The sequence below is a fragment of the Diaphorina citri genome, unplaced genomic scaffold, assembly GCF_000475195.1.
Source record: "Diaphorina citri unplaced genomic scaffold, Diaci psyllid genome assembly version 1.1 scaffold627, whole genome shotgun sequence".
NCBI lineage: Eukaryota > Metazoa > Arthropoda > Insecta > Hemiptera > Psyllidae > Diaphorina > Diaphorina citri.
In genome coordinates, this window is record NW_007378060.1 from 47,686 (window position 1) to 65,759 (window position 18,074).

Consider the following 18,074-nt stretch of genomic DNA (forward strand, 5'->3'; position numbering starts at 1 on the left):
TACCACTTAAACGAGCTTAATGTCAGGACGTTATCACTTCCAAAGGATCGCTAGTACAACCTCACCAAATATGGCTTAACAATATGAACATTCATTTCATGATTTATAAACGATCCTACAAATGTTAAAGTGTATTCAAAAGAATTAAATGACAAAATACACTGGGAGCACAAAACTCGATAAATAATGTCCATGCCAAAAATTGGATATCAACAAATTTCCATACCATAGAAAACTTTAGATACTTTGAGGGTGAGGAAAGTAGAAACTGATTAAATGACAAAATACACTGGGAGCACAAAACTCGATAATAATGTCCATGCCAAAAATTGGATATCAACAAATTTCCATACCATAGAAAACTTTAGATACTTTGAGGGTGAGGAAAGTAGAAACTAAATTTTGGTTAGCATTTGGTCACTTTTTAGGGGCATTGTAGGTTGTAGGGATGCTAACTTCATCTACTTCTCTACATATTTGTCTTTTGGAATCTGAGCCGATTTCCCTTCTTTTAAAGTTAACTTACAAATCTATTTTTGCCACTAGGTGGCGTGGCAGCGCTTGTACTGAACCATAATCCAAGATGGCACCTTCTAAATCCTGACTAATCTAGGGATGGGAACTGAATAGAGATTTTTAAAATACATTTTTTCTTCTTTTTTTGTCAAAGTGAATCTGTATTCGATGGATTCATTAGATCAAGACAAAAAATACCCCTTATGCTAACGATTCTTCCATAATGTATTTATTCAGGAACAAGGCAAACCGCACTTCTGTGCTCTCCAAGCGTATCAAATGACAAAATGTCTATTTACAATCGCGTCGGCTCCGCCTGAATAGAGATTTTTAAAATACATTTTTTCTTCTTTTGTCAAAGTGAATCTGTATTCGATGGATTCATTAGATCAAGACAAAAAATACCCCTTATGTTAACGATTCTTCCATAATGCATTTATTCAGGAACAAGGCAAACCGCACTTCTGTGCTCTCCAAGCGTATCAAATGACAAAATGTCTATTTACAATCGCGTCGGCTCCGAAAGCCATGTCAGAAGTAATTGGGATGATGAGCGCAATGAAGATTCCCTAAGGTCGGTAGCATTGTTCAGTAGGACAGTAACGGCTAGTAGTAGTAGTTGCTTTCTCGGTTTTTCAAATGCAAATACATAACGGCCGGTATGCTTCCAGTTGCTGAGGAAAAGCAAAAACGAGGAGAGTTAACTTCGTAGCAAAAGAGAAAAAACTACATCCAAATCATTTTATAGCCCAACTCCATACACAAAAAGCCCACTCCGAGGCTTAGGTGTAGGGCAAACAGCCCCAAATGATAGGAAAAAGCCAGCCGTTCCGAGAGCGAACCTCATCTGTTTATAATAAAATTCGCTCCGGGCGGAAATCGAACCCGCGACCTAGAGCTTACAAGCCAGACCCGCTACTCTTCAACCTAACTAGGCTGGCTTTTATTGATCTTATCATTTTAAGGATGCTCTAAGTTCTAAGGTTCTGTCTATCCTAAGGGCTATGAACAAAATACTGGCCCTCAAGTTGCACTGAAGCATGCAAAACATCTGATTGGCAAAATTTGTGTAAGTCTGACTTGAGAGCGAAAATTTTCGTTCATAAAATGAAGTGCTGCTACTCGAAATAACTATACTCACTTGGTTCAAGTATTAAGGATTAGCCCACCTCTGTGGCCGAGTGGTCAAGAGCACTGACTCTCAACCCGGAGGTGCTTGATTCGAATCCCGGCCAGGGCGTAAATTTTCTAACCAAACTTTTCCATTCTTGGACAGGCATGGATGTGAAAGATTGTGCCTTGAAGTATTGCAAAGCGGTGCCGAGGTATAATATTTTTTTTCTCTTTTTTTATATAGAAACTAAAAACGTATTAGGGATTCTCTAAGGTCCTGTCTATCCTGACTTACCTGCCATGGCTTCGTAAGGATCACGCAAGGGGTCTACAGGAGGACTATATCCTGGGGGAGCGGGGGCTGCACTATTCCTCATATGTTCCTGGAACAAGGTACAATAATCGAGCGTCAGTTATGCCATTAAAAATATTATTATAAGTCATAGTAATCATAGTATTAATTCATACAGATTCATAGTATTGAATGTGTTTTTATATACTTTTACTAAAAAAAAAAAACATTTTATAATATTATACCAAATTTTCAAAGAAAATCTGTTGTCGCTCATTTTAGGTTGCCCACTGGGACTGGGCACGACTATCTGGCTCAACCAGTGGCGTAGCGTGATCGCTTTTGGGGACATTTGGTTGTGCTTGAAAATTTTACAAGTGGATGCCCTTCGCACTCAACCTTTGCTATTTCTTTAGCAAAGGAAATTCAGGCTGGTATATTCTCTGTTTAAGGTCCCTCAGTCAGACCAAACTGGTATACTCCCTGTTTTAAGTCCTCCAGCCAGACTATTACCTGCATGAAGATGGAATTCTCCTGATGGCGCCGCCTTAGTTCTTCATCTTGTTGTTGCATTCGCAGATGAATGGTCCCTCAGTCAGACCAAGCTGGTATACTCCCTGTTTTAAGTCTCCCAGCCAGACTATTACCTGCATGAAGATGGAATTCTCCTGATGGCGCCGCCTTAGTTCTTCATCTTGTTGTTGCATTCGCAGATGAATCTCTTCAGTTTGTCGTCTCATGGCTTCCTCATCACATCGCCTCTGTTCTTCAGCGTGTCTCTCCTTCAACTCCCACTCCTGCTTCTGTCTCTCTCGGTCCGCCTCCCTCTGTCTCAGTTCTGCAAATAGAAATATGGGTTTTACTATTTGTACTCACTTCAATACATGTCAATTTCAGGCTATTTTTTTACATGAAGTCTATTTCTTCTTCTTTTTTTTTCAACCAATGGAAAGTCAAAAAATTAGCGTTCCGTTAACTGAGCTCTTTAACGTCATTTGACGAAACTTTCGTCAATTAACATTAGAGTTCACTTAACGGGACTTTAATTTTGGTTACAAAATCCCACTATTCAAAATGGGCGTTTACTGAGGGTACTTCCAGGTATGATAAGGGGAACGCGGTCAAACTTTCTTGACTTGGCGGGGCGGAGCGCTACCGCGCTCCTTAATACGAGCGAAACTCACGTCTCACGATCTTTCAGCAAACTCCGTGCCCGAGTTCGATTTCCGGCAAAGTCAAAGTTTTTTTTCGGCTCTCTGCTTGAAATACAGGGTACACTCAGCCTCGTGAGGACAACTGAGTAGCTTTATTCTTTCTACGCTGAATGAATAGCTTTCCGAACAAAAGTTGGTAGTTATGAGCATGATTTGTTATACTCACGTTCGTTTAGCTTAACTCTATACACAAAAAGCCCACTCCGAGGATTAGGTATAGGGACAAACAGCCCTAAAGGATGGGTTAAGCTACTACGAATCTATACTCACGTTCTCTCAGAATCTCCGTCTCGTTCTCATAGCGCGCAAACTCCATCTGTGCCTCCAGCTTTTCCTCTTCGAGCTTCAACTCCTTCTGTAACGCCTCCTCCTTCTCCAATACATGTCAATTTCAGGCTATTTTTTTTTTACATGAAGTCTATTTCTTCTTCTTTTTTTTTCCAACCAATGGAAAGTCATTCAAAATCAGTCCAATCGTAAATCATCATTTGTACCTAGTGAAGTAGAAAGCCTCTTCATTTATGGAAAATTCCTTTTTTCTCACAAAGTACAGGTACATAATATGGAAAAAGGATACTCTGATACTAACTAATCCTTGTTTGGCTTGGCTAAAAGAGAGTTTCTGCAACCAAAAATTAGCGTTCCGTTGACTGAGCTCTTTAACGTCATTTGACGAAACTTTCGTCAATTAACGTTAGAGAGTTCACTTAACGGGACTTTAATTTTGGTTACAAAATCCCGCTATTCAAAATGGGCGTTCACTGAGGGTACTTCCAGGTATGATAAGAGGAATACGAGCGAAACTCACGTCTCACGTTCTTTCAGCCAACTCCGTGCCCGAGTTCGATTTCCGGCAAAGTCAAAGTTTTTTTTCGGCTCTCTCCTTGAAATACAGGGTACACTCAGCCTCGTGAGGACAACTGAGTAGCTTTATTCTTTCTATGCTGAATGAATAGCTTTACGAACAAAAGTTGGTATTTATAAGCTGACATGATTTGATATACTCACGTTCGTTTAGTTTAACTCTATACACAAAAAGCCCACACCGAGGCTTAGGTGTAGGGGCAAACAGCCCTAAAGGATGGGTTAAGCTACTACGAATCTACACTCACGTTCTCTCAGAATCTCTGTCTCGTTCTCATAGCGCGCAAACTCCATCTGTGCCTCCAGCTTTTCCTCTTCGAGCTTCAACTCCTTCTGTAACGCCTCCTCCTTCTGCTTGTACAACTCGTACAGTTGCTTCCAGCGCGTCCCGTATTCGAACTCGAAACTTCCGATTGTGGCGAATCTCGGCCCGATGGATCGCTGCTTGAAATAGTCGGACGACTTTTTGCTCACCGTCCGTTCCGACAGGCCTTCCTCGTCGTCGACCAAGTCCAGAGGCTCGACAATCACAGGCTTTAAAGATCTAGAATAGAATAATCATAAGAAATACATATAATAGAGCTTACTTATACTGCTCGCATAGGAATGAAAAGTCCCATTATTCAAGCAGTAGGCTACTACTATTATTGTGGTCAAATTTTCAAATTATACTGAGGATGAAATTCCATACCTCCACTAGGATTGAACAGACGCCCTCCTGTTTACCAGGCGAGCGTCTTGACCACTACACCACCAGGAGAAAAAAAGGAATAATAGAAAAAGAGATTATGAATATGCCACCCTAGATGATTTTGACGGTAGCGCGCCTGCCATGTAAGATGTACTAGGTTGCGGGTTCAATTCCCACCCAAGGTAGATTTTATCCTAAAAAGACATGGTTTGTTCTTGGAACGGCTAGTTTTCTCCTATCCTGTTGGGTTTGATTCCCAAACGGAGCAGGCTTTATATCCTAAACAAATAAGGTTCGTTCTCGGAACGGCTGGCTTTTTCCTATCCTGTCTTCCTTTTCTTTTCAATTTTAGGACGATAAGACCTTAGCAGTTACAGCTCCCTCTATCACACCTCTCAAAAAAGAAGAAAAAAAAATTACACAACCATCTTTAACTTGCAGTATTTAGCTAGGGATTTAACAGACGATACTCACTGTGTTAGGAAGAATACGCCATCCTGGCATCTCTTCAGAGCTTGAGCTGCAGCAGGTTTCCTTGTGAATTCTATGATACCCTCATTCTTAGAATTTCCCCTGTCATCTACCAACACGACTGCTCTCTCGATCTATGGGAATAAAAGTATCAAATCATAAAGTGACCTGCAAAGCAACCTAAAGCAATTTGAGTTTAACCATATGTTTGTGGCCAGTAAGCAAGTCAGTATGCACTTGGATACAGTTACTAGCAAGTGGTGGCAAAGAATATATGGAACATTCATTTTTAACATTTTTGATAGTCATCCTTGATGTGGTGGCCATGATTTCTACATGAATCCACTAGCACCTAAAAAAAAAAAAAAAAAAAAAAAAAAAAAAAAAAAAAAATACCGTCTACATTCTCCGACATATTGCTGGCCATAGCGACGTCAAATGTTCCTTAAACTAAAAACTGAACTGGGTTTAAACAAAACGGCAGTGTGGTACGTCCAGTGTAGGATTTAACCCCCAAGATTACGGATTAAATTGCTACAAATATATTTAAAACACACGTAAATTTCACACATCCAGAAAATGGCCACCAGACATTTTTTTCTTTTCAAATCAAAATAATCAAATCAAATTTTTTATCATCTGTCCAAAAATAAAAATAAACAACAGAGGTAAAGTTCTAACAACAGAGGTGTGCATAAAAAAAAGATCAATAAGATTTGTTTACACGATCCTTTTTCACATTCAGCGAAACGCAAGATGATGCAAGTAGCGACTCGCAGCGAGCTCTTCCCTCATTCAAGAAAACTGCTTTCTCATTCGGACTACCTATGAATTTTCTCTTTTCTGATTTTTCGGAATATGAAACAAACTTTATTTATTTAACAATAGAGTGAAGCATATGTTTTGTTAAATAATATAATTTATTATTAAACTAATTAATTTATTATTTATTATGTAGAGACCTAACACCATTTAACATTTACCCATGGCATAAACAAGAGTGACGTAATTTGAGGTAGGTCAGGTAGATTTTACTTCTTAGATAGGTACATCTGTCTTAGGTAAGTAAGTATCTTCTTATACATAGGTACCTACCTGTCTACGTAAATTTTTTGAGAGCGACAGAAGAGCACTATAAAAGTAAGGAAAAAAATACCTGCTTTCTTGCCATCTAAAGTACCAAGGTAGTAGATATTAAAAGGAGTTACATGCAAAAAATGCTTCCACTTTTGGCTAAATTAGTGGATGTGCTGAAATTACAACACGAAATTATGTACACAGCATGAAGTGAAATATTCAAGTCATCTCCTAAGCACAAAGTTGGAAATAACTGACCCATTTTCCTCTATTTGGAATAAATTAAAAACCTAGTCACGCAGTCTGAAATTATGCTGATGAATAATCTAATTAGCCACTTGGAAAAGTTGACATCTCGAACTGAGTAGGTACCCCAAATTGAACGGCATGGATTGATTGTTAATTTCCGGGAAAATTTTGAGTGACACTAGTGGTACCTACAATGTTTTGGTAATTGAGTCGTCAAGTAGAGCCACTCTGGGGTGTTGAAAAATAATTACCTACCTACCTAAGTGTTACTTGATAAGTACGTACCTATCAAGTTAAAATTAAAAGCAAATTGGTGGATGTGCTAAAATTACGAAAGCATACAACAATACCTACTTTGTCCCATGGAAGCAGAATTGGTGGATATGCTAAAATTACGAAAACATGTAATGATGCTTCTACATTTTCATTTTTTCCGATTCAGGAGGGAATGAGGGAAGGACAAGGAAATATTTTTAGTGGATGTGTCACTTTCATTTTTTTAAAAAATACAATTTAAAAAAAAAAAATAAAAAATAAGTACTTACCAAAAAAATCCACAAAAACAGAGATTCATTCAGAATTTCATAGTTCGGTTATCCACGTACCCTCAATTACCTAACAAACTGTTTACCCGTCAAAATACACGTTTCAGAAAAAAAAAAAAAAAAAAAAAAAAAAAAAAAAACCCAAAAGCAAAAAAAAAAAAAAAAAAAAAAAAAAAAAACATCCGTACAATTCTGCAAAAACAACCCCCCACTGGAGAACTGCAGAAAACGGAGCACTGCAAAATTTACTGCATAGGCTTCTGACAGAACATTATACATTCTCTTTGATGAATCCTTTTGATGTTCAAATTCAATACCTACCTAAGCTACTCCACGATTAATTTCATTATACCTGTACGGATAGTAGGTACCTATACATCCACAAGAGATTTCCTTCTGTTATTAAACGTTAGAGAAGATGTTCAGCAAAAGTTAGTAGAACGCTTTGCAGGTACATTTAGGGAAAGAAGGTCAACCGTATTTCCCAGTTTTTCTGTTTACGTGTAACTTTGTTTCATAGCTTAATTGGGTTTTGGGTCAAATTTCATAGTTCTCAATTAGTTGTGACTTGTGACCCTTTCTATGAACAGTTTGTAAAACATCCTCGAAAATGAGAACAAATTTGGTAATTTGGACATAATCTCAGTAGGTTTGAGCTTATTTTTCCATCCTGAAATTGCGAGGGAAGTACCTGCTTGGGGATGAGTTTTGGAGGATATTCTTTCTATTTAAGTCCATTCCAGGCAAGATTTGAACCCGTAACCTCTGGATTAAAAGTCAATTGGGCTTTTCAATTGCATTTGATAAGAACAGTAATCGCCAATGAACGTTAATTTTACCAAAACCTGACTCTCATCTGTCATCCTTATTAAAATTTAATAGGTACTTTCCCTCGATCGTACTTCCAAAGACAAAGTTCAAAATTGGTAACTTTTTATAACAAGATAATAAAAACGAAAAATCCATTATGACCCCTACAATAATCCATTTTCCCTACATCTTCATTTCTATATCTTTTTTTATGTTTTTGTAGGTTAAAATTATGCGGAGAGAGAAAAACCTAGGAGATACTCTAGTAAGTTAGCTGCAAATGCTGCAATTCAGGGGACTAATGGGACCTTTATAATGAAATATGAAAATACTAGAGATAAAGTTACTAGTAAATACCTGGATATTATATCTACGGTCTAGCTTTTGTTCTTTTGGGGTTTGTGTACCCCAACTACCCCACATACTTATATGGGTGTGAATTTTCTACTGGTTCTTTTTCTAGATCATACTTAGCTTAACTCAAGCTCGACGACACATAATTTTATTTACTTGCGTCTAAAGTCTGAACCATACTTATATGGGTGTGAATTTTATCCGTTACTTTCTACTGGTTCTTTTTCTAGATCATACTTAGCTTAACTCAAGCTCGACGACACATAATTTTATTTACTTGCGTCTAAAGTCTGAACCCTTAATCCTATGAGACTCGACATCCTAAGAGACCAATAATATCTTTCTTAAATCACCAAGACTATGTTTTTTGCTCCATTTTCTTTCATCGGTACAATCCTCGTCTCGTAAATTTGTTACATTTTCCCCTCGAGTATTTATTTTATACCCTTTTTCCTTCTTCTGTTTCCTTAGTGGCCTTTGGAGAAGATATTTTATCCCGGAAATGAACGCTCATTCAAATCTAACTTCAAGAAACCAATGGGGTAGATCTCGTAAATTTGTTACATTTTTCCCTGGAGAATTTATTTTATACCCTTTTTCCTCTGTTTCCTTAGTGGCCTTTGGAGAAGATATTTTATCCCGGAAATGAACGCTCATTCAAATCTAACTTCAAGAAACCAATGGGGTAGCGAGGTACTTTACTGATAATTTTCGTGGAAATATAGGTAGGAAAAAGGGAAAACCCTACCTTTTTTAAGTTAATAGGTAATATGGTTTATCTTTGATGGAAAATACGCATATCCAAAATCCTTACAGTATGGCATAACAATAAACATTACCTACCTATATGATTGTGTACCTGTTTAGGTAGGTACCTACTATAAGTTCCGGGCCTAAGTTCAAGCATTATTCGAGACTGGTACCTCCTTTTGATATGTGTACTTTGTATTTTATTCTACTAATACAGAAATATACCAGACTAATTCGAATATACGAATTTCCTTCGAGTTTTAACTATTGCGTTAAAACGTGGAATAGACTCGTGTGGGTAGCTATGGGAGGTACTTTACTAATAATTTTCGTGGAAATATAGGTAGGAAAAAGGGAAAACCCTACCTTTTTTAAGTTAATAGGTAGGTAATATGGTTTATCTTTGATGGAAAATACGCATATCCAAAATCCTTACAGTATGGCATAACAATAAACATTACCTATAATGATTGTGTACCTACTTAGGTAGGTACATAAGTTCCGGGCCTATGTTCAAGCATTATTCGAGACTGGTACCTCCTTTTGATATGTGTACTTTGTATTTTATTCTACTAATACAGAAAATATATATACCAGACTAATTCGAATATACGAATTTCCTTCGAGTTTTAACTATTGCGTTAAAACGTGGAATAGACTCGTGTGGGTAGCTATGTTTTTTGAAAATATGCCTCATGCCTCATCCTCCTCTTCCTTCTTCTCTCCCTCCTACTCCTCTCACTTCTCTTCCTCCTCCCCATTCTCTTCTTCCTCCTCCTTCTTCTCTTCCTTCTCCACCTCCTCTTCCTCCTTCTTTTTATCTTCTTCCTCCATCTCCTCCTCCTTCTGTTCCTAACTCTTCTCTTCCTCCTTCTTCTTCTCTTTCTCTTACCCCCTCTCGATTTTGATAAACACGTGTTTCATATTGCACACACATTACAGTTTTAATTTTAGCCTGTAGGAATATGATTAATATATCGCCCTTGCGCTCCTCAATCGGGGGCTAAATGGATTACCAGTGATCCAGACTATCGACGACGGGCGGAACACGATAATAATATCTGTACTGATAGCACGTTTAATTGATAGCGTCAGTTGATAGGTGAATATTGTAACTAGTAGCTTTAAAGACCCCTCTGTTAGGTCTCTTTCAGTTTCAGTTTGCTATCTATACTACCATGTTAAATGCTCTCGTTAAAAATTCTATTAACCTTGAACTTTTAAAAAAAGTGTTCCAAAAAGTCGTGAAGTTTGCAACAGTACCTACCTATATTTTCAGTAGATACCTACTTGCAGGTTTTATTATATTTCTAAACGTAAAAAAAGATCCCGGCAGGGTGCCTACTATTTTCACAGAAAAATGGCGATTTTTTTTCTTCTTCTTCCTTTTTTGCTGTTATACATTTGAAACATGAAAGAGTCCCATTAAGTTTTCATCAATACTCCCTTGTACCTCCTATGTTTTTCCAATAGATATTTAAGAAAAAATTCACCTTGCTTTCAATAGTGTCATAGAGTGATAAGATGTATTAATTTATTAAATTCCTCAAAAGTTCTGAGAACTTAGAGCTTTGGTCAGCAATCTAATATTTTGGAAGTAGGTTGGTATCCCTCTCCAATCTGGTAAGAAAAGGGACAATAATAAAAATAAATTCTTACCATTCGAATAAAAGCAAAATTCTTTTCCTTATTTAAAAAAAGCTCTGTACTTTCACCAAAAGGTTTAAATAATTCTAGAAGTTCTTCTTCGTTAATTTCACTTGATACATTTCCTATGTACAGTCTACATTTGTTTTGAAATTTTCTTTCGGTGACTACGGATGGTGCCAGGTCCAATGTAGGTCCAGAAAGCGAGAGTATCTTTTCCAATAATCTATCCTGTTAGACAAAAGAAGAATTGAGAGTTATAACAAAATTATTACAATTCTATTTGTTTGTTCAAACAATAGGACCATGTGTTCTACTTCATCAGTACCTACCATATATCTGTCATGGAAATTTTTAGAGATCCAGGAACAATCAAAAAGGTGAGTAACTTCCATTATACTTTCCTATCAACTCAAAATAGAAAATAAAAGTATCTCTGGCCCTAACAGTCCTGTAATAAGTGGACATATTGATAGATTTAGCCAATGATATGAGTATGATTGGGTGAATAAAAACATCTAAAACTCCACTTACATCAGCTGCTTTGTTATAATTAGGCTTGTACTCTCTATCGTCTTTTGTACCATTCTTGAATCCATATTTTCCATTTCTTGCCCCTCTGTTTCCACTTCCACCGGCACCGTTGAAACTATCTTTCCTTGGTGTGGGATCATCTGGATTTGCATTGTTTTCCTAGAAAACAAATAAACAAAATTTTAAATATCTATAGGGTACAAAAAATCTAATATAAGAGGGCACTGAATAATCTAAATTACCTATTTAGTTTGATATCATGGTAGAAACCCATTCCAAACATCTCCTTGCTCAAAAGATTGGTCTGGCCATTGAAAGAGGGAACACTGTATGCATCCTAGGGTCTCTACCAGAGGGAAGAAATTTTATTGCAATCTCCCATCTCTTTTAATAGTCTCTATTTTTCATTTTATTAATAATTGAGTAACTTGATACCTAAATTTCACCAAGCCCAAAATAACTGTCTGGGTCTAGTGTCTATAAAAACGTACTTTGTTCTTATAACAATGGTGATCACACCTTTCATATTTATCATCTTGGGTGTACAACCAACAGAAGTGATAAGACCAACAACACTACTGATTCAATAGATCTGTCATTGACTCAATAATATTATTGTGATCAAGAATGTTAAGCAATAATATCTATAGGGTACAAAAAAAATCTAATATAAGAGGGCACTGAATAATCTAAATTACCTATTTAGTTTGATATCATGGTAGAAACCCATAAACATCTCCTTGCTCAAAAGATTGGTCTGGCCATTGAAAGAGGGAACACTGTATGCATCCTAGGGTCTCTACCAGAGGGAAGAAATTTTATGGCAATCTCCCATCTCTATTAATAATCTCTATTTTTCATTTTAATAAATAATTGTGTAATTTGATACATATATTTCACCAAGCCCAAAATAACTGTCTGGGTCTAGTGTCTATAGAAACATACTTTGCTCTTATAGCAATGGTGATCACACCTTTCATATTTATCATCTCGGGTGTACAACTAACAGAAGTGATAAGACCAACAACACTACTGATTCAATAGATCTGTCATTGACTCAATAATATTATTGTGATCAAGAATGTTAAGCAAGATGATTCATAGATCTAGCATGGGTTATGTTACTTGTGTTTCAGAAAGAAAGAAGTAAAGTACATTGACAGAAGCTAGGAGGGATAACCATAGAAATAATAAACATATTGGCAAACCTACTTTTGATTCGCTTTTACGTCCTTCTTGTTTGTTTAAGGCATATCGGTTTTGTTGCTCTTGATTGTTAGAAAATCTTTGTTTATTCCCTGAGTTGTTCATATTTTGTCTCGTACTGTTATTCTGCCGGTTCGGATTGTTATCATTTCGTACTTGCATTACATTACTCGGCTCTGTTCTTGTACCGTCTACATTCTCCGACCACTGTTATTCTGCCGGTTCGGATTGTTATCATTTCGTACTTGCATTACATTACTCGGCTCTGTTCTTGTACCGTCTACATTCTCCGACATATTGCTGGCCATAGCGACGTCAAATGTTCCTTAAACTAAAAACTGAACTGGGTTTAAACAAAACGGCAGTGTGGTACGTCCAGTGTAGGATTTAACCCCCAAGATTACGGATTAAATTACTACAAATATATTTAAAACACACGTAAATTTCACACATCCAGAAAATGGCCACCAGACATTTTTTTTCTTTTCAAATCAAAATAATCAAATCAAAATTTTTATCATCTGTGCAAAAATAAAAATAAACAACAGAGGTAAAGTTCTAACAACAGAGGTGTGCATAAAAAAAAGATCAATAAGATTTGTTTACACGATCCTTTTTCACATTCAGCGAAACACAAGGTGATGCAAGTAGCGACTCGCAGCGAGCTCTTCCCTCATTCAAGAAAACTGCTTTCTCATTCGGACTACCTATGAATTTTCTCTTTTCTGATTTTTCGGAATATGAAACAAACTTTATTTATTTAACAATAGAGTGAAGCATATGTTTTGTTAAATAATATAATTTATTATTAAACTAATTAATTTATTATTTATTATGTAGAGACCTAACACCATTTAACATTTACCCATGGCATAAACAAGAGTGACGTAATTTGAGGTAGGTCAGGTAGATTTTACTTCTTAGATAGGTACATCTGTCTTAGGTAAGTAAGTATCTTCTTATACATAGGTACCTACCTGTCTACGTAAATTTTTTGAGAGCGACAGAAGAGCACTATAAAAGTAAGGAAAAAAATACCTGCTTTCTTGCCATCTAAAGTACCAAGGTAGTAGATATTAAAAGGAGTTACATGCAAAAAATGCTTCCACTTTTGGCTAAATTAGTGGATGTGCTGAAATTACAACACGAAATTATGTACACAGCATGAAGTGAAATATTCAAGTCATCTCCTAAGCACAAAGTTGGAAATAACTGACCCATTTTCCTCTATTTGGAATAAATTAAAAACCTAGTCACGCAGTCTGAAATTATGCTGATGAATAATCTAATTAGCCACTTGGAAAAGTTGACATCTCGAACTGAGTAGGTACCCCAAATTGAACGGCATGGATTGATTGTTAATTTCCGGGAAAATTTTGAGTGACACTAGTGGTACCTACAATGTTTTGGTAATTGAGTCGTCAAGTAGAGCCACTCTGGGGTGTTGAAAAATAATTACCTACCTACCTAAGTGTTACTTGATAAGTACGTACCTATCAAGTTAAAATTAAAAGCAAATTGGTGGATGTGCTAAAATTACGAAAGCATACTTTTTTCTTGGACTCGGAGTCCGAACTAGTAAACTCACTCATGTGTACACCATAGCGTTTGATAAGTTCTTCATTGTTGTACCGAGCCTGAACCTCTTCAGATAGGGTAAGTCTTTCTGTTGTGGTGGTGACAAGGGGAGGTACCGGCCTTGGTCTCTGAGAGGTGGGCTCGTAAATGTGAGTATAATTCCTGAGGATCTCATGAACGATTGGTTTCAGATTAAACATGCCTTGTCTTGTCACTGGCAATAGGTACCGATGGATGACGGTTAGGTTTTTGGGTATTCCGAAGTTAAAATTATCTGTACAGATCGGATAGTCAGGGTTGCCTGGTTCCCAACCTTTGAGTAAGCCATCTAATATGTCCTGAGTAACGCGGGGTGTGGGTTTGGGCGTGGTCGTGGGCACATCCAAAGAGAAAGGATAAGTGTAGCGTTTCAACTCCTCTGATATTTTCCCCACTTGTTCCAGTTTGTAATACATACGTTTGATCAGCTTTTGTCTCTCTACGCCTGTGACGCCAAATTTCAACGTTTTGTTCTTTAAATATTCCATGAAAGTATCGCTGAATGCATTCTTGATATCTCCTGGAAAAAAATATTCATTATTATATTTTTGTAAATTCATTATTATATTTTTGGAAGTTATACCTCTTTTCCCCATACCTAGAGTCCCGTTTAGAGGACTAAACCATTTTCTAGATAGTTATTCACCCTAATGTACTGGAATTCACGTTTTAGGTTAGTCAACCAGACTTGGGCTGATTTAGCCAGTTTCGGCACCATTAGTCTAAAGGTTTCTCACAACCTTGTCACCATTGCGGATTTCCTCAACTCGACAGGAGTGAATTGAATAAATTTATGGAAAACGTACATTTAAAAACGTCACGACACTTTGCAGTTGTAGCCACATTTTGCATGCAAAATATGACTGCAAAGTACACCTAGATGAAGAATCGACTTCAAAATTCCATTTGGTATTTTTAGGTGGTAAAGGTGGGGAAATGGACCAATACCTACCAGGTTACCAGGCAATGTCCCATTTCTCTATTCCCACCCTACCATGGAAATCCCAAAAGGGGGGAAAAAACAGGCTATAATCTCTTTCATAATTCGGCAATTATTAGGTAATAGATTTTCATTTTATTATTTTTTTTTTCTTTACCTGTTTGAAATCTTTCCTTCACCTCGTGTAGCTGCTTGTCTATGGAGTCAAGACAGTTGATGCTGCTCTGTTTTTGGTAAAGGTGGGGAAATGGACCAATACCTACCAGGTTACCAGGCAATGTTCCATTTCTCTATTCCCACCCTACCATGGAAATCCCAAAAGGGGGGAAAAACAGGCTATAATCTCTATCATAATTCGGCAATTATTAGGTAATAGATTTTCATTTTATTATTTTTTTTTCTTTACCTGTTTGAAATCTTTCCTTCACCTCGTGTAGCTGCTTGTCTATGGAGTCAAGACAGTTGATGCTGCTCTGTTTTCTGTAATTAGTAACCATGATGATTTGTAAGATGAATAACATTCTCATTATAACATGAAACTCAGCAGATTGGTTTGCTCTATGGAAAACGCCTCACATTATCTCATACTCTTTGGATCATGTTGAGGTTAGGTTTTAGAGAAATTCGCTCAAGATGCGAAAGAACAATCGAAAGAAATCACGAGGTGATGGGAAAAGTTGCCTTAAAAGTTCACTCACAAAAACGCACTTAGAACATAAAGAGTTATTTCCACTGTGGTGCCTAATTGTGAGTCTATTTTAAATGGTAGTGTATTCAGTTAAATAGGGGTTCCACACCAAATAGGCTACTCAAAAATGTATGTTATGTTTCATTTTACGGTGACTTTCATAGTAAATTAAATAATAAAGCTTATGTATGAATGTAGACTTGTGTTTAACGTTCATATAAAAATTGGTCATTTTAGTGGATGTGTAGAGAAGAGGAATTATTTAAATTTAAACTTCAAATTTGATTCGATCACAGTTGAGGTCAAAAAACACATTGTAGTTGTTATGGGAGGAGAATTCACAATTTCCGCATGTATGAAAAATATTTTGCAAAGTTGTAGGTAAGCAAGTTTGGACACTTTACCACTCAAACGAGCTTAATGTCAGGACGTTATCACTTCCAAAGGATCGCTAGTACAACCTCACCAAATATGGCTTAACAATATGAACATTCATTTTGGATGTGCTGAAATTACAACACGAAATTTTGTACACAGCATGAAGTGAAATATTCAAGTCATCTCCTGAGCACAAAGTTGGAAATAACTGACCTATTTTCCTCTATTTAGAATAAATTAAAAACCTAGTCACGCAGTCTGAAATTATGCTGATGAATAATCTAATTAGCCACTTGGAAAAGTTGACATCTCGAATTGAGTACCCCAAAATGAACGGCATGGATTGATTGTTAATTTCCGGGAACATTTTGAGTGACACTAGTGGTACATTGTTTTGGTAATTGAGTCGTCAAGTAGGGCCACTCTGGGGTGTTGAAAAATAATTAATTGCCTACCTAAGTGTTACTTGATAAGTACGTACCTATCAAGTTAAAATTAAAAGCAAATTGGTGGATGTGCTAAAATTACGAAAGCATACAACAATACCTACTTTGTCCCATGGAAGCAGAATTGGTGGATATGCTAAAATTACGAAAACATGTAATGATGCTTCTACATTTTCATTTTTTCCGATTCAGGAGGGAATGAGGGAAGGACAAGGAAATATTTTTAGTGGATGTGTCACTTTCATTTTTAAAAAAAAATACAATTTAAAAAAATAAAAAATAAGTACCTACTTACCAAAAAAATCCACAAAAACAGAGATTCATTCAGAATTTCATAGTTCGGTTATCCACGTACCCTCAATTACCTAACAAACTGTTTACCCGTCAAAATACACGTTTCAGAAAAAAAAAAAAAAAAAAAAAAAAAAAAAAAAAACATCCGTACAAGGAAGATTATATCTCTCAGGAGAGCAAACCTAAGTGATGGATTAAGGAGGGAAGCTATCCTTTTTCGTGAAAAGTATCTCGGAACAACACAATCAAAGTGAATAATTATGTCACTTGAAAATATGTGGACGAAAATATTAATTATGTAGATACATAATGTGGGTTTTTACTTGCTGGTTTAAAATTAGTAGGTATGGTTGTAAGATCTGGAAAATTAAATATGTATGTATTTACAAAAGGGGGTGTAGGTATGGACTTTGACAGAGGGAACTGTAACTGCTATGGTCTTATCATCTCAAAATTGAAGAGAGAAGGAAGACAGGATAGGAGAAAGCCAGCCGTTCCAAGAACGAACAATCCGCCCCGGGCGGGCAAAAAAAACATGTAACTAAATAAATAAAAACAGTGAACTTCCGGAAACGTAAGAGAAAAAAATAAATTTAAACTGACTTAAAAATGAGACGACGAAGAAGAAAAAAATGAAATGAAATCACGCAACATTAACGCAAAATTACATCAAGTTTACAAGATAGAAAACAAAAAAAAAAAAATATGAGGGGGAGTTTACGAGATTTTTTTAGTTTTCAAAAAAGTGAAAAACATCAAAAAACCACGGAAATAAATCTAGAAAACATTCCCAAATCCTAGGGTTAGAACAGCAACAAGCGGGGCCCGTCCCTCCGGGAATTTTTCGATCTTGGTTAAAGAAAATCAGTATTTATGTAGGTACCTACCTATTTTATTTAATATTCAGTTTATTATTATTCTTGATTTGATTTTTTGGTTTTACTTTTATGTAATGATTTAAAATCAAGACTAGAGCCCGTTCTCCCTTTATTCCCAATATAATGTTCAAGTCACCCATCCATTTATTGGCCTTGCTCGGCGTAGCTTAACATAGATGACGCTAAAACCGGTCTTAAATGATCGACTGAAGTGTTATCTAAAACTTTCTCGCTTTGAGTTCACAGGTCGTCGCGACAAATTTCGAGATCAGAGCTCATTTATGTAAGAAAATGTGAAAAAATCCTCCAAAAACCAGTTTTTTTGGTTTTTTGGCTTTAAGGTTTTCTGGACAAAATTTGCACCACCATTTTCGTAATCCTGGTAAAAAGACCTTTAATTTGATATATAGGTCGACCAGGTTTGGATAAGTCCTTCTATGGGAACAGACAGACAGACAGACAGACAGACTGACTGACAGACAGACCGACCGACCGACAGA

General features: G+C 36.6%; 1 protein-coding gene across 1 annotated transcript; it reads right to left on the reverse strand.

The window, feature by feature from the left end:
- Positions 1-920: 920 nt before the first annotated feature.
- On the reverse strand, positions 921-15,914 carry LOC103510648 (protein no-on-transient A-like). Its single transcript, XM_017444665.2, has 10 exons — positions 15,297-15,914; positions 13,884-14,470; positions 12,340-12,540; positions 11,128-11,286; positions 10,606-10,824; positions 5,165-5,295; positions 4,248-4,543; positions 2,569-2,759; positions 1,925-2,012; positions 921-1,190 (listed from the first exon to the last, which is right to left on the reverse strand). The coding sequence occupies exons 1-10, from the start codon at positions 15,415-15,417 to the stop codon at positions 1,123-1,125; spliced, it is 2,061 nt and encodes a 686-aa protein (XP_017300154.2). The 5' UTR covers positions 15,418-15,914; the 3' UTR covers positions 921-1,122.
- Positions 15,915-18,074: the final 2,160 nt, after the last annotated feature.

Coding starts and splice junctions, on each gene's coding strand:
- LOC103510648 (XM_017444665.2), bottom strand. CDS start 15,417: ATGAGAATGTTATTCATCTTACAAATCATCATGGTTACTAATTACAGA. Junction 10,825..11,127: donor ATTATAACAAAGCAGCTGAT/GTAAGTGGAGTT, acceptor TTTGTCTAACAG/GATAGATTATTGGAAAAGAT. Junction 2,013..2,568: donor AGAATTCCATCTTCATGCAG/GTAATAGTCTGG, acceptor ACCTTGTTCCAG/GAACATATGAGGAATAGTGC.